Source organism: Amblyomma americanum, chromosome 8, assembly GCF_052857255.1.
Source record: "Amblyomma americanum isolate KBUSLIRL-KWMA chromosome 8, ASM5285725v1, whole genome shotgun sequence".
Lineage (NCBI taxonomy): Eukaryota > Metazoa > Arthropoda > Arachnida > Ixodida > Ixodidae > Amblyomma > Amblyomma americanum.
Window position 1 is genome coordinate 24429996 of NC_135504.1, and position 14787 is coordinate 24444782.

General features: G+C 47.9%; 1 protein-coding gene across 3 annotated transcripts in view; it reads left to right on the forward strand.

Moving 5' to 3' along the window:
• Mgtor (nuclear basket protein megator) overlaps nt 1-14787 on the forward strand; it is an 89933-nt gene that overhangs the window by 60371 nt on the left and 14775 nt on the right. For 2 of the 3 annotated variants that reach the window (XM_077634179.1, XM_077634181.1), the window contains exons 34-43: nt 203-408; nt 2445-2657; nt 5660-5755; nt 6187-6262; nt 6996-7132; nt 9071-9192; nt 9847-9924; nt 10462-10570; nt 11044-11285; nt 14390-14493. In XM_077634179.1, the coding sequence (XP_077490305.1) occupies nt 203-408; nt 2445-2657; nt 5660-5755; nt 6187-6262; nt 6996-7132; nt 9071-9192; nt 9847-9924; nt 10462-10570; nt 11044-11285; nt 14390-14493 (1383 nt within the window). The remainder of the gene's footprint in view (nt 1-202; nt 409-2444; nt 2658-5659; nt 5756-6186; nt 6263-6995; nt 7133-9070; nt 9193-9846; nt 9925-10461; nt 10571-11043; nt 11286-14389; nt 14494-14787) is intronic. The other variant, XM_077634180.1, reaches the window with a different exon arrangement.

A 14787-nucleotide genomic window follows, 5' to 3' on the forward strand; every position in this document is an offset into this window, starting at 1 on the left:
GGCTCTTACTGTGCTGTTACTAATCCATTATTAATGTAGGCACTAATTAAAAGTGCATATAATTTTATGTGCCAAGGCACAGCTTTGGCTCTTGGGCATGCTACAATGTAGATTTGACCATAAAATCGGCTTTTATCCAATAAAAATTGGACCAAGAGCCAGCCTATGTAGGGCCCGGATGACAGTGTGCTCTCTGCTGCAGTGGCCACGGGAGTGGGGCACCGAGCGAGCCGGTGACGGCCAATGTGAGGCCACTGACTCCACCTCCACAGAGCACTGTGCCCCTGCAACGCCCAGGCCCAAGCGTGGCACGACTGACTCCAACCGCCAGCATCCGGCCCATCACCCAGACAACCCGGGTGGTAACTGTGGCACCCACTGCACCCTTGCCGTGCACGCCGCCAGAGGGTATGTGGAACTATGCATTCGAGCTTGATTTATTGATAGTGTTAAGGTGTGTACAGTCGAACCCACTTATAATGATACCGGTTTTACCAATATATCGATTACAACAATGAAAAGCTGCTGCATCGTCCACTTTTGTATATTTTCTATGGTAAAACAACCAGCTTACTACAATGCCCCCATGCCGCATTATCGGTTATAACAATGAAGTTGGCTCCTGAGTGCTCGTGCCAAAAGGTAGTGGAATGCGAAATGCTTGAAAAGAAAAAAAGAAGAAAAATTCCAGCCGCTGCACCCTTCCCGTCGCACGCTCATACAATGGAACCTGTTTTCCGGCCTTCTCCGCATCGGCAGCCTCCCGCTTCACTCCTACTGCCCTTCCACCCCTTCGAACACAAATGGGCTGCGCCCATAGCTTTACGCCACGCCACCCTCCGAAACACGAATGGACCTCGCCAACGCGCCTACAGCGCTGATCTGCTCGCTTGCCCCTCATTCTGCACAGTTCTGCCAACGGATTTGGTTGTTTGTGTTAGTTGATTGCATCGAAGTCGTTCATAGCCACGTGGTTTTTCCGCCTCGTTTGAGTCGCCGTCGAAACAGAAGATGGCTGATCCGCCCGCTGATTATCAGACGACGTAGCTGGTGAAAACAAAGCGCACAGCTATCGATTTGGAGACCAAGTACAGTATCATGAAGGCCTACAAAGACGGTAAGAAAGTGTGTGTCTTGGTTAAGAAGTACGCAACCGATGGTGTGCAAGCCAGTGAGAAGTGCATTGCGACATGCTTGTGGCGGTTTCACCCCAACGTTTCTCCAGGATTTTTCAAGCTGAGAGGCAGCCGCAGCAACCTTCTCGTATTTTTCGCAAGGCCCCTTTCGGGGCCACCAAAACGATGCCTTGGCAGAGCTCGCTTGTCACTTGCTGTCCATGACCCCTCTTTGCAGTTGTTATGCTTTTTTTCGTGCAACGCACGGAGCGGCAAACCACGTAGAAGCGCTGCCAGGTGCCTTGCCGAAACACGCGGGACTCAATTTGCAGTCGTAGTTTGTCGGCACATCGTCCTCGACAAACCCGATGCCGCTAACGCCAGCATAGCTTCCGCGCCGAACGAGCGGGCAGCAAGCCGCAAGCTTTGTGCTGAACACGCCTTGGATGTGCGCTGCATTGTTCGCCGCTCACCGCGCGATTTCTGCGTCCCCGCACGGCCCCACAGCATCCAAACGAGAAGAGCAGGAGTCGCTGCCGTCGCGTGCTATCTGTTGGGGCAGTGGCACACATTGCGAGAAGGAGGAGGAGGGAGTGGTTTTAGTGGGCGCCTCCTGATGGTGCAACGTGCGTGCTTCTGGGATTTTGTAGCAATAGCGACATTATGGTAGCATTTCGAGCCTTCAGCGTGGCGGCGTGGCTGCGCTGCCACACTGTCACCACATGGTTGGTCGCGTGGTGCGAAGCAGCTGCCGGCGGCGCGGCGCCGTGGCTGATCACATGGTTCGTCACGTGGTTGGTCACGTGACCAAGTCCCACTCGGCCAGCTGTAGCTATCGCGTCACTCCAGGGTTAACCAAAGCTAAACCACCGCCATTTTTTCTCTCACGGCCAACGCCGCCGACGCCGATGACACCGGCTTTTCTGTGACACAGGGCCCTTAACGCTGTCGAAAACCTTGCCACCAGCTTGCCGCACCGCCATCACTCACTTGTGTAGCGCGGGGAAACCTGCCGTCTGCCATCTGGACGAGTACCACTTGGGACTGGGGAGTTCTATATATCCGTTTCATGGCAAATTGTGTTCGATATATAAAGTAAAAATTGCATGTGTTTGTTAAAAATATTTACGAATAGTTCAGAATATCTAATAATTTATAATATCGGTGTTCGTTGCATGGAGGTTTGACTTTAGTAGCAATGTTTAAGGTGCCTTTCTTTGCCTCGAACCTCAAACCATAATTGTGCAGCAAAAATGACTTACGGATTCCTCCTGCATAGAAGTTATCTGTCTAACTGCCATTCCACGTGCTGTACTCTGCGTGGTGCAGTGGAGGTGCAGAGCCCAGCATCGTCAGCCGCACCAGCTCCAACATCAGCGCCAGCACCGGCATCGCTGTCTATACCGACAGTTACACTTGTACCTGTACCTCTACCTGCACCTGTACCTGTTGTGCAGCAGCCAGAGGTGCAGCTGGCCACGGTGGTTGTGGCACCCGTCCAAGAGGCCAGCTCAGCGACCTCCGATGCTTTATCATTCCCCGGTGGGTCCCTGTACTTTATGGCATATTTCCCGGCGATCGCACAATGACAAGAGACAGGAGTCGGCACAGAAACGTCAGGGCCCTGCAGGTGCTGACATGGGCTACGAAATAATCTCCGAAGTGTGACCAATGTTTCCATGGTACACAGTGTCTTATGGGATTTGAATGTGGCTTTAAGCTTGGACTGGTTGATCAGTCATCACTGGCTTTTGTGGATACAGGAGCTGGGGGTCCACTTTGTGCTACCCGAACTAGTAACGGCACTCATTTCTGACTGGCTGAATGAACATGGCCAACTATGTCACAGTGCACGGCCACAGTTTAGAGGAATGATTGGCTAGATTTGCTGCTTGCTTAGTTATTGCCAACCCGCCGCGGTGGCTCAGTGGTTAGGGCGCTCGGCTACTGATCCGGAGTTCCCGGGTTCGAACCTGACCGCGACGGCTGCGTTTTAATGGAGGCAAATCGCTAAGGCACCCGTGTGCTGTGCAATGTCAGTGCACGTTGAAGATCCCCAGGTGGTCGAAATTATTCTGGAGCCATTTCCTTTCCCCAAAAACCAATTATATATATTAGTTATTGCCTGTGTTCAAGGTTGGATGTTTTGCTTTTCGCAAGAGCAGGTGGATTTACCATTAGAATACAGTAGAACCCCGCTGTTACATTCCCGGGTGCTGTGTTTTCCTGGCTTCTACATTTTCGTGAGCTACTCCTGTCGATGCTTCCATAAAAATCCATGCAATATAGAGTCGGCTGTTATGTCGCAACGTGGTAGCGTTTTTGCATGCTTCACGAATGCCAGTTTGCAATAGTGCTTTATCCCGTGTTTCAACTTTGACAGCCTACATTTAACCAGCGCGGAACGGCAAGAGCAGACCAACTAAAGCGGGACTCTCGACTCCATTGGCTCTTGTCCGCCACCGTGTTTGGCAGCTTCTGGCATGTTGCACCCATGCCTATGCTGAGCACACTTTCTGGTGGTGTAAATATTGTTGTCTGTCAGTGCAGTTCCACCGCAGCTGAGGCACGAGCACGAACAGCCGAAGACGCAAAAACAAAACTCTTCTGGGGCGCCGCGCAGGCAGTGCTGTTTTGATAAAGACGCTCGAGTCGGCTCCAAGGCGTGCTTCTGTCATCTGTGTTTGTTTTGTTGCCTGCAGCTTAAAAAGGGAATTTCTAGGCTCCAATAGATAAGGTTTGTTTAGGATTAAAGCGGCTGCTGCGAAAACAGCGCAGAAGCGTGCACGCATGCCCAAATTTCAGCCACTCTGCGTGCCCTTCCTCTTCGCTGCTGCCTTCCCTCTACTAACAACGGCCGAGACTCATGGAAAGTTATTGTAGGGCATTTAGGACATCCTATGCATGTGAACGATCGCCAGAAAAACAGTCTTACAAATTCCAGGAAAGCATGTTGCCCCTATTCAAACTGAAACAAAACAAGAAACACGGCAGGTAACAGTGTATCTTTTTCTTTTTTCCGTTGGCTTCCTGGCTACTAGTACATTTCCCGACTAGTGCATTTTCTTTTCCGCATTCCCTTGAACAATCGTACAGTGTGATTCTGCTGTATCTGGTTAGGTGTTGTGTCTTGAAGTTTGCACCTTTATTTATCCTAATTGTGATTTGAGATTGAAGCTACTGTTGCTTAATAACTTGCACCTTTGGGTAATTTTGGCATCTTTTTTTTTTGGTTAATTGAAGTTTGAATTAATAATGTTTTACTGCCCATCCTGTTACTTTTAGTTGCCTGTCGTGTGTCATTCTTCGCATTAAATTTGTCGCTCATTTTGCATGACCCTAGAACAGATTGCATACTGTTAAGATTAAATGGTATTCATTTCCGAGCACCACGTTTTCTTTAGTAGGGTGTTAAGTCAGTCTAGGTTTATTTTGGTTGCAAAAGATGATACACTATTTTGAAAAGAAAAAGAGAAGAGGCAGCACTATTTTTTGCTTATCTATTTCTAAAGTTTTCTTCTTCATGTACAGTCGCTGGCTGATTTTTGGACTTTGTGGAACCCGGAATATGGTCCGAATAATCACAGCCTGAAAAATCCGTGAACTTCAGAGAAAGAAAATCTTTCTGCGAAAAATCGGCTTTCAAAATCTTGACCATGCTGCTTCCCACATTCGGCTTACAAGCGATAATATCAGACATTATCTGAGCCACAGACATGCTTTCGTCTTGTCTTCACCGCCTCGCATCACAATAGTCACTCGTTCATTATACCAGACAGTGTGACGCGGCCGCAAGTCATGCTGCGAACAAGTGCATGCACCGCGCAAAGCAAGAACAGACAGTTTCCTCAAAGCGAGTGCCTCCGAAGCCCCCCCCCCCCCCCCCCCCCCCCTTTACCCCCCACCTCTCCATCTCCACTGCACTGCGGGTTGCGCTGTCCAAGCCACGGCGGCAGACGCTGCAGCTGTCCCATTCTTAGCATGATTGGGCGCTTTGTAGGCCATCTCGATCACAATGAACAGCATGCCGTTATCTCAAGTGGCAGCTGTGATAAACAAATATAGCCAAACCTATCCAAGCCAGCCTATTCGCTTGACTCAATTTAAATCAAAGATAGCACCTTCGTAGCGGCGGAGAACCGGTTGGTCGCGGCCCTCATGCCCGCTCGCATCTACATTAGTTCGAAAAAAAAAATTTTCGTTTCAAAAGTGATCTCCACAGTTTTGCTGGCATCTATTTTAGGCCGAAAAATCTTTCTGAACTCCACAGAGCCCGAAATATTGGTTGTGAAAATGTACATGTTCCTTTGAGGTGCGTGATGGTTTCTCAGGGAAATCCGAAATATTGCCTATTATTAGTCCTAGTTATTAGTCAGAAAAATAACTTTGCTGCTTTATTCATATTCAATCCGTATTCAAAAATTTCAATAGTATTCGCACCCGCTACAAGAAACAGGACAGCTGTTTTCTTTATCTGTGTGAACTATCACAACAGCTTACTCGGCACTTTTTAAAAATTTTTTTGCCCTTTACAATATGCGCAGAAACTGATTCTGGTGTCGAGATTGTGGTGCCTACAAGCACGGTGTCGATCACCGTCATCCCTTCGACCCAAGTGGCAGAGCCCAGCAGTGGGACTGGTACGTTTGCTGTAACTTGTTCTTTATTTTGCAATGCCGAGGTGTAGTATTTCTTGACTCTGTGCCTCGGCTTTTATTTTTTTATATGCATTCACAACTTGTACGCCTTATTCATTGCTGCTTGGAGCCATTTTCTTTATATGTGCCGAGGCGGCTGCATGACGTATTCTGCTGCAGGCATGTGCAAGCATTCAGTTTACGTCCGCTTTGCTGCGTGCACTGAAGTAGTCGCCTGAAGTGCGTCACTTGCTTGTCTGATGGTCAGGCTTGCCGTGCAACGCTCACTGGCATTTTCCGACTACTTAGGCGTATTATCGATTGCGTTGCATTTTTGGACTAATCGCTTAATTAAAGACTTTCTCTAAGGTTTTTCGAAACCTGCTGTTGTGTTACCATGCTGATGGTGCTGCCTCATGCTTGGTCTTCAACAGCAGCTGATGAAGGCCCGTCCTCGGCTAGGGGAGCTTCACACAAGCGACCCCGGGACATGGACCAGGAGCCATCCAGGTGCGTAGCTGTCACACGCCACTTGTTTGTGGCAGCTTGTGATGGTAAAGCGAAAAAAAATATCTACGAAAACATGCTGCACCTGTTGTAACAGGTGTGCTCTGAAACCTTTCACAGCTTGAAAATGTTAATTCAGCTTGTTTTATATTTAAGAAGAGCAGCAGCACTGGTAGTAACAAAATTGTGGCGCTAGAGTCACTCGAGGGTCTCATATTTATATCTAGAGTGATTGAATTTCTCTCTGGCATGTAACCTTTTCTCCTTAATGGGGAGAGAAGCTGCTCTTAGAAAAAAAAAAGTAAATTGTTCATAAAGTCACAGCTATGGAATTCCCAGGGAACATGTTTTTGCATACCGATTTCAAACTGGACTGACAACTTCAGAAACCCTATAACTCAAGTTCTGTGACTCGCAGGATGATAATTTTACCCTTACTGCATTCCTTGATGTCCAGACAAACCAATGGCATGCATTTCAGGAAGTTTCCTGCAGGAAAATTTCTTTCAATTTCATTCCAAAATCATGCAAAACACGTTACATAAGTGCACAAGCACTACATTTACATGAAATTATATGGCATATTTGTAATCGGAATAGACATGGGAAAATACACGTTTCCTGGAAATTTTGTAGTTGTTGACTGTATTAAAAACATTTTTTTAAAGTGCAGCTTCCCCACTTAACGAGTTGTGCCATGACCGTTATTCAAACTGGAAAGGGGGCGCGCATGCAGCTCGGACACACAGACACTGGGTTCCACGGTGGCGCGAGCTGAGTCCCCGCTCTCTAAGAAGCTCAAGCCGGCCATGAGCACAGCTGAGGTGTCCACCCAGGAGGCATCCCCGTTGGCTGCTGAGGCGGTCGAGGAAGGTGAGTTGTTCTCCTCTTTAAACGCCCTTCTTTCAAGAACGTTGTTCGCCACTCTTCTCTCGGCATCTTCTGCTTGGCCTGCCACGGTCACGGGATTGAATCCTGGCCGCACATTTTGATGGAGGTGGAATACAAAAACGTCCGTGTTACAGTGTGCTGGAAGAGGCAGTGCAGCGCCCAGCTGGGATTATGGATTGGGCACTTGTCCTCGCCACTGATGAACAAAGGGGCGGCGCTGCAGTTGCCCACTCCTGAACGCGTTGCTATGGCATTGCCAAGTTCGTCTGCAAACAGAATTGGTGACTTGCATTGCGCTGCATGCCTGGTACACGAAACGACGAAACATTTCTTTTCTTTTGCAAAGACAGTACTTCAACAATGCTTTAGGCGAAAAGAATGTACCGGTTCAAACGCCACGGTGATCCACCCGTGTCTGGCAGCGCTGTGATCAGGCTCTTTGAAAGTGGGCCGCAACTGGCGATGCCGCTGGGGTCATGCGGAGCCCTCTCTGCTGCTCTATCTATTCCGCATCACGCAGCATACTGTACCTGTGTGCCGCGGGATGTCGGCGCACACTGAAGAAACCCAGGGGGCCTAAAATTAATCCGGAGCCCTCCACTACAGCGTCCCTCATTGACCAAATGTTGCTCTGGGTTTTTAAATCCTGTCTGTCAGTGCCCCACCTGGCTCACCTCTCTTGCATTTGCTAAGAACGAAATGTTGCCATTGGTCAGTTTTCGTGTACGGAAGGAGGATGTTGCTGAACACTTCATGGAAAAAGAACGCAGGAAATTTCTTTGCAGTTCTGCTTGTTAGGCTATCGGGAACATTGCACGTACCCCATGTGCTGTGCTCTTGCAACTCCTGAAAACATGCTCGTATAGTCAATCACGGATATATCGATCCCGGATATATCAACTTAATGCTTATATCGAACTATCAGTATATCTCCTTGAAAATCCCGCGCAAAGGTATAGCAGTGTTGTTCACGCTTATCCAATTCCCGTTCAGCACAGTATTTGGTGCATCGAACTGTGTGCTGTGCCGCTGGAAGTGGTGCTTCTATTAATTGCGCTTCTGCAATCAATTTTCGCGCATGGAGCTCGGTCGGCTGCATGGCCTTGGGCACTTGCTGGCAATGCTAGCGCCGTAAAACAGCATGACTAGGTGAACTCAGGGTGTGCTTGACGGTGACCTTCGGTCTGGCGGGCTTATTTTCAATGTGACGCTGCTGTCATGGCGGTGAAGCCAGCCCAGCAGACCAAAAGGTTGTGGCATTCCTCATGGTTCGCTTCGCTGCTGAAGGTGAATCAGCTGTACCCCGCTTAATTTTAATTGAGGTATTATTGTGTTTATAGTGTACTGGTAATAGAATTGGGCCTCTCGTAAATTGACGGTGCTTTTCTCAAAGCACCCTCCGCTTCGGCTTCGGTGCAAACTGAGCTAGTCCTAGCGACACCCAGCGAGCGGTGTGCTGCTGGTGTGTCGGTGGGCTGCAGGTCGCTGCAGGAAGTGCATCGCTAGCTTATGTGCACTGTATTCATGCTTCTGGGTTGCAGGTAAGCATATCTATTGTCACGTTTTATTTGCTGAATGAATTATCGGTACACTGGAGCAATTTCGCAATACTCCTCTTGTTCAGTATGTCTGGGACCAACAGTATAGTGCTGTGAATTGTACTGTGAATAGAGCATTCATTTTTGCTGTGAGGCTCTGCATCTTTTCTGCATAAGATTGGCACGCACCTGATGCGATGGGGCTCAAGTTTTGGAGCAGGATTCATTCGAAGACGATGTAGCAGGCACTGTACTGAGGTTCAGTTCTTCATCTTCATTGACAAGGGGTTTGTGGCAGATCAGATGCTGAGGAGTGTCACTATGGGAAGTGCCAACATTTTGCCGTTCATTTTAAATCCTCCTTCCTTTTGTTTGCATGCAGGAGTATCAAGTTCACTGGCAGGACCCAGTGTAGAAGAGCCCCAGCAGTCCACCTCGGCTGATGACGCGATCGTTGTCGAGAGTGACGATGAGGAAGAAGCAATAGAGGAAGAACAGCCAAAGGTGACGATGCGTCCATTGATCTGTGTTTCCAGGGGTGCTTCTTTTGTTGTGAAGGTGTCCATGGTAGCCTGTAACTGGAGGCTTCATCTTGATCGCCGGTGAGCACGTGGTACACACGCGCCATGGGGGTTCAGCAGCTGTGGAATTCTGGTGGGCCTGGCGTCGTAAGTTGTAGGGTCTGTGCGTGGATGTCAGTGCTGAATTTTGATGAGGGGGGGAGGGGGGGGAACGAAAAATGCCAATGTACAGATTTTTTGGTGTTCTCAAAAACAAGAGGTGATTAAAGTTAACAGGGAGCCCACTACCGCAGCGTCATTCATGCTCAGAGTGCAGCTTTGAGTTGTGGAATGATGCACGAATTGATCCAACAGCAGCTCTTAGAACTCCTTTGAAATCGACGGAAAGGGACTTAAAAAATTGTGTTCAGGTTGATAGCAAAGGTTTCTAATTGAAGCGAGCACCATTACATTAGCAAGCAGCATTTTAGCGTTCTCTTGAAAAAATAAAGTGAGGGGAGTTTCTTTGATGAATGTTGATATATTTTTAGAAATGTGTGGCCAGAAGACAAAGGCTTTTTTGGTTTGTCTTTCTCGATGAGCAGTCGGGCAGCTAATACAGTAGTGATGTGCCGTGATTGTCACTCTGTGATGCCAGGTGGAACAGTTGGAGGGAACTGAATCTGGAATGGAAGATGATTACGAAGATGAGGAGATGAACGTCACCTGCGGCACGGTAAGTTGTCAGTGGAAGGCCGTCAGCGAGCACGTTGGCACATGATATCCTTATTTTGTGCTATCACCAGAACAAATTACCGTGCTGGCTCGGTGCCTTTTGGCTGCCTAGAATGAGTGTGCGCATGTTCAGTCCTGGCCATACTGGTGGCATTATGAGACAGAAGTGAAATGCGATAATGCCAATGCATTGATATTTCAATGCACTTTTTTTTTTTTAAATTATATCAAATTGGTCGTTTAGTTTCCATGCTGAATCTGTCAGGAAACAAAAATGCTTTGGGCTCGCCCCAGTCGCCTTAAACCGCACACAGTGCCAGAAAACGGGACAAGCTGAACTTGTCAGGAGCCAGAAATGATAGTCAGCTCGTGAAAAGCCCGGCTCTTGCAAGTCCGCTAGGGCTCAAAGAACACTAGGTAGTCGAAAGTAAAGTAACCCAGAGTCCTCCACTATTGCATGTCTCATAGCCAACAGCATCGCTCTGGCATGGAAAAAGTCAGTCATCTAATCGTAACTTGTTTCGCGCACAACTTCCAGGGTCGTGGCCCAGGTGAAGCAGATGTGCCTGAGGAGGACATGGCGGAACCGGAGTCTCTGGACGAAGCAGAGCGAGAGATGGACGATGCCAATGAGATAGAGATTGTGGGTAAGTAGGACGAACCCGGAAGTGGACCGAACGCAGCACTTCTCATGGCACATTGTGCATGGTCGAGCTGTGTCCTGTTCGCAATTCTTCCGCGATTCTTCCCTTAGTTCTCGATTCTTCCGGGAACACTAGCCGTCCTCAATGGAACATTTTTCAGTAGAATGTAAGAAAACTTTGTAGCTTGTCTCTAAAGCTAAGACAGTGGTTGAAGCATTAAAAAAAAATGCTGGAATTGGTAGTTGCGGGGAATTTTGGGCAGTACGGTCTCTTGTTGCAGGAGAAAGGGAAATGAAAGGACGCATGTTTGAAGCATGGGTTAGAAACGGGAGAGCCACGAAATGAACTCGTACAAACATGAAAGCAGGAAAGTAAGCAAGCTCGTGGTGTCCAGCGTAAACAGTGCCATATACCGTGGAAGTGTTGCCCGAGACCTGCTGCTGACACTGCCGAGTCTTGGTGCGGTGTGTGCGCAGACCTCGGTTATGAGGCTGGTGAGGACAACGAGATGGAGGAGACCCTGGCCGAGGAGGATGTGGACGTGCAGCAGGGCTCCTCTTGCGTGCCCGTTGAAGAGGAGGAGGAGCTTCAACCAGCCCCTCCCGCAGAGTCCTCTGCGGCGGAGGTGCCTCCGTCCCTGCTGATCCCACCTCCGCTGCAGCAGCAGCAGCACAGGCTGTCACTTCTGCCTCGTGTGCGCAATGAGCGCCTGCCATCGGTGGGTTGCAAACTTCTTTGCTCTCTTGTTGGCGTCTGTGTTTGCTATCAGATGTTATCAATCAGCAGTAACTCGAAAGTTGTTGGCTATGCATTATAACACCAGAATTAATTGAAGATTTGGGAAAGGGACCCGTATAATGAATGCAGTTATTAGCAAGAGAGAAGTCGGCAGAAAGCAGTCGGGGAGCAGAGAAAACTATAAAAAGACTTGAGTGTGCTGTCACAGGCATGTTCCTTAGGAGTGATTTACAGTGAGGCTTTTTGAAAACATTACTGACTCTTGGGTGAGTGTAGTTGCACGTTACTGAGTGAGAATTGAACGCAATGGGACGGGGAGGGCTATTTTTAAGGGTTGTAGTTTGATTTCGTTTGCACATTAATGCTTGCATAACATAATACGAGCATTACAATGTTGAAGAGGGAGGTGGATGTTGGAAGTTACTATTACATGTATGGTTTGTGTCCTCTCGTACGACCTTTGTGCCGTGCTTGAAAGCATTCATAACGGCATGCTCATATTTGCTGAATTTATTTTATTCCTTCCTACATGGTACTTATTCATTTGTTCTTGTTATATATGTTTAGTTTTGTTTTGTTTTACATTGAGCATGCAGAAAACTGGGTATCAAAGCTCGAAAGATTTGTTTCGCCAGATAAAAAGGAGACAATTAAGGCTACTAGCAGCTTGCTTAAGTTGTGTTTTGACTAGATGACTTGCTTTTTGTTCTGTTTTTTCATGGTACAGGCACCTGTTTTCAGAGGGGTGTAAAATTGAGGCTGGCAGCTTTTTTTTTTTTTTTTGTAAATACATTCTTCGATAAGCTTTTGGTTGTCAGTCCTACTGTTGTACACATGTAGGAAGCAAGGAACTGTTGTAGCAGTGAGTGGAGAAATCAAATTAAGGAATCTATTCCTAGTCTACAAGTTTCAAACCTCAGCGCAGCTATAGCAGCGGGGTGCTTTTGGAGAGACGAAACCGCTGAATTGATCTTTGAGACAGCCTAAGCGGAACCTAACGAGGAAATTTACATATCTTCTTTCGCTTCTTTTCAGAAGTCTCGAAAAAGAGATTGATGTGTAAGGCCAAACTTTCGTGCATTTTGCTCTGGTGGGAATCAATAGAGACGATAGTTTAACCGCAACTCGTGTCGTTTCCAAAATGGTGCTGTTGCTGGATTGTCAAAATATGGTTCTGCATATACCGTATTTACACGATTGTAAGTCTACCTGTTTTTCAAAATTTGAAAGTCTCAAGTGGGGCGGGTTGACCTAAAATCGGAACCAAAGCATCGCACCATAAATAAAGGCGAGACAAACGAGGTATCAGGCATGCTACAGCATGGTTGCTTTTTTGCTGTGTGGCTCTGTCGCATCGCTCTTGGTGCAGGCCTTGAGCAGCTGCCATGTCAACATGCAGAACTGGCATCCCCACCCCATGCGAGGCGGCCCATGTTGGCTGTCGATAAGCAGAAAACCAGCACCAGCCCACTCCCCACACGTGGCCGCAGATTGCGTGTGCTGATGAGCGGCAGCGGTCCGATAACGCATTCACGTTCTTCTCTTAATAGGCATCGTCCAAGTTTTTTTTTGTTTTTTGCTTAGTTTCAACCGCGCACTTGGTGCTCAAGGGAGTTCTGATAGTTGATGGAAGGGCCACTGTTCCAAGCATGGCGGCACCCCCACTGGGAACTGCAGCGGCGCCGGGGAGTGTTGGTAGCTGATGAAGGAGCCGGCGCCTCTCACACGTAGTTTCTCTTTGGCTCTGATGCATTTGACTACTGCCAGGCCGTGTTTCGCAAGTTTTTAACGTAGTGCCTTGTCATTCGTCATTTGTGCGCCGGGTCCGGAAAGCGACCGGCACACGTTCACGGCTACATTCAAGATGGCTGTCATTCTTTACGGCAAAGAAATGAACAACTACGCGCCGGGCCACAAGTTCGACGTTCTCAACTGGTGATACAGGTGTGGCGGCTGCAGCGAGGCAAAATTTTCAACGGTTCCACGCGATGTCGTGATGTGACTGTTTGCGAAGTGTGGAATTTTGCTGCACGACGATGTTAGAATGACAAGCTGTGGGACTGCAGCAGCGATTACGACGGCAGCGCTAGTGAGGACGATGGCGCAAGTGTGGATGATTAGTCCAGTTTTCGTCTTGGAATGCGCCCACAGGCGCTACTGCGCGTGGCAGCCGGTAGCGGTTGGCAATAAGCGATAAGCAATAAGTGGTAATGCTATCGCGTTCTATTATTAATGGTCAAGCGTAAACGACCTTCAAGTTTTTTTTTTTTTAGAAGTGGGATTGGGGGGGTTCGACTTACATTCGGGTCGACTTACAATCGTTTAAATACTGTAAGTCCGGGCTTCCTGTTATGCATTCGCCTGCCTGTTGAATATTTTGCCATGTTGTCTTATCCACCTTGTCAGGCCTCGAATAGAACTTTGCTCCAGTGCGTAGCTAGCCGTCGCTGTTATGAGTTTCGGCTAGTCAGCTTGGATATTAAGGGATTGCTGTAATGATGAAGGGGCACTAAATATTAACTGTGCATTTGTGCTATTGGAAAGGATTCCAGTTTAATCAAGGCAGTAGATCTCTTGGTGACTCTGGTCTAATTTAATGAGATAGTGCCCAGCTGAGGGTGTTACTGCATGCCTCATTTCACATTTTTGTGCTGACTGCCTTTTGATAAGTTTCGGGGTGGCCCTGGACAAATTTTTGAAGCAGTTTCATGCCATCAGGGAAAACCTTGAGGCTGCTGCTTGCTAGAATTACTGTTTAATGCTGTCACCTTGCTACTCCTGGAGGAATTTCTAGTCAAGAACAAGAAGCGTTGTAGTTGGATGTTGGGACCCAAATGTTGGGACAGTTGTGCCTGAGAAGCAGTGTCAACCCTTTTTAAGACTTTTGGCGGAGTGAACATATAAGCCACATCTTGTACAGACCATCTTGCAACGTATACTTGCTGTTTCATTATGTTTCAAAGGATGTATCGCATTGTGCATCTTTTTCATTGTTGCCTCTTTGACAGTTATGCTAACTAAGCCAGATTAAGGCCACTGTTTTTGCGTCCCAGTTTTTTTTATCTTGTTTGTTGAATGTTGCAGAGTCAGAGTGCGGCAGGCTTCGAAGAGGGCGACGACAGCATCGTGCCCAGCACGCCAACCCTGTTTGTGCCTCGGAGGACTGATGGCTTTGCAGAGGCTGTCGGGTGAGTTTGAACGGATCCTTTGCAGCTGCCTTTTGCAGTTGATTGCTTTGGAGCAGGTCTAAACTCTTTTATGCACAATAAAAGTGAAGAGTCATCGTTATTTTCTTGTTGTCTACAAAGTGTGTGATGATAACATTAGAACATTTGCTGTGTTCTGTTCAAAAAGGTGGAGGGCTAGTTTGTCATCATAGTAATCATAGTCTAACTGTGCCCACTGCTGAGCAAAGACCTCTCGCATATTCCTCCAGTTAGCCCTGTCCTGTGCCAGCTGCAGCTACCCTATCCCCGCAGAGT